Here is a 348-nt window from a genome sequence, read left to right on the forward strand (position 1 = left end):
CTTTATAATTCAGAAAAAAAAATTTGAATTGCACATACTACCGGATTAAGCATAAACTACAGCATCGGCAGTAGTGTTAATTTCCCTCATTGTTTCGTGGTTACTTAGGCCTCGGCGTAGAAGTGATGACTTTTGCATTTTCTCCACCCATTTTCGCCTTATGCCTCCGGGCCCTGGCTTTGCTTGGGGTTCCTTCACTGTCGGAAATGAAACTCACCTCTCCGCACTCTGACGGGATGGCTATCACCTGTTTAGGGGAAGGGAGAGGTCAGGGATTATTTTCAACTTGCCCAGCATTTTTTTGTTTTTGATGCTGTGTTAGGCTAGCTACTGATCTTCAATGCAAAC

The 348-nt window shown here is 44.0% G+C and overlaps 1 protein-coding gene across 1 annotated transcript in view; it reads right to left on the reverse strand.

Annotated features, from left to right (window-relative positions):
- Positions 1 to 6: 6 nt before the first annotated feature.
- Positions 7 to 348, reverse strand: part of LOC119588119 (jouberin-like) — a 10,597-nt gene continuing 10,255 nt past the window's right edge. The window contains exon 11 of the mRNA XM_037936827.1: positions 7 to 247. Coding sequence (XP_037792755.1) covers positions 101 to 247 — 147 coding nt within the window. The 3' untranslated portion in view covers positions 7 to 100. The remainder of the gene's footprint in view (positions 248 to 348) is intronic.

The sequence above is a fragment of the Penaeus monodon genome, chromosome 23, assembly GCF_015228065.2.
Source record: "Penaeus monodon isolate SGIC_2016 chromosome 23, NSTDA_Pmon_1, whole genome shotgun sequence".
Classification (NCBI taxonomy): Eukaryota; Metazoa; Arthropoda; class Malacostraca; order Decapoda; family Penaeidae; genus Penaeus; species Penaeus monodon.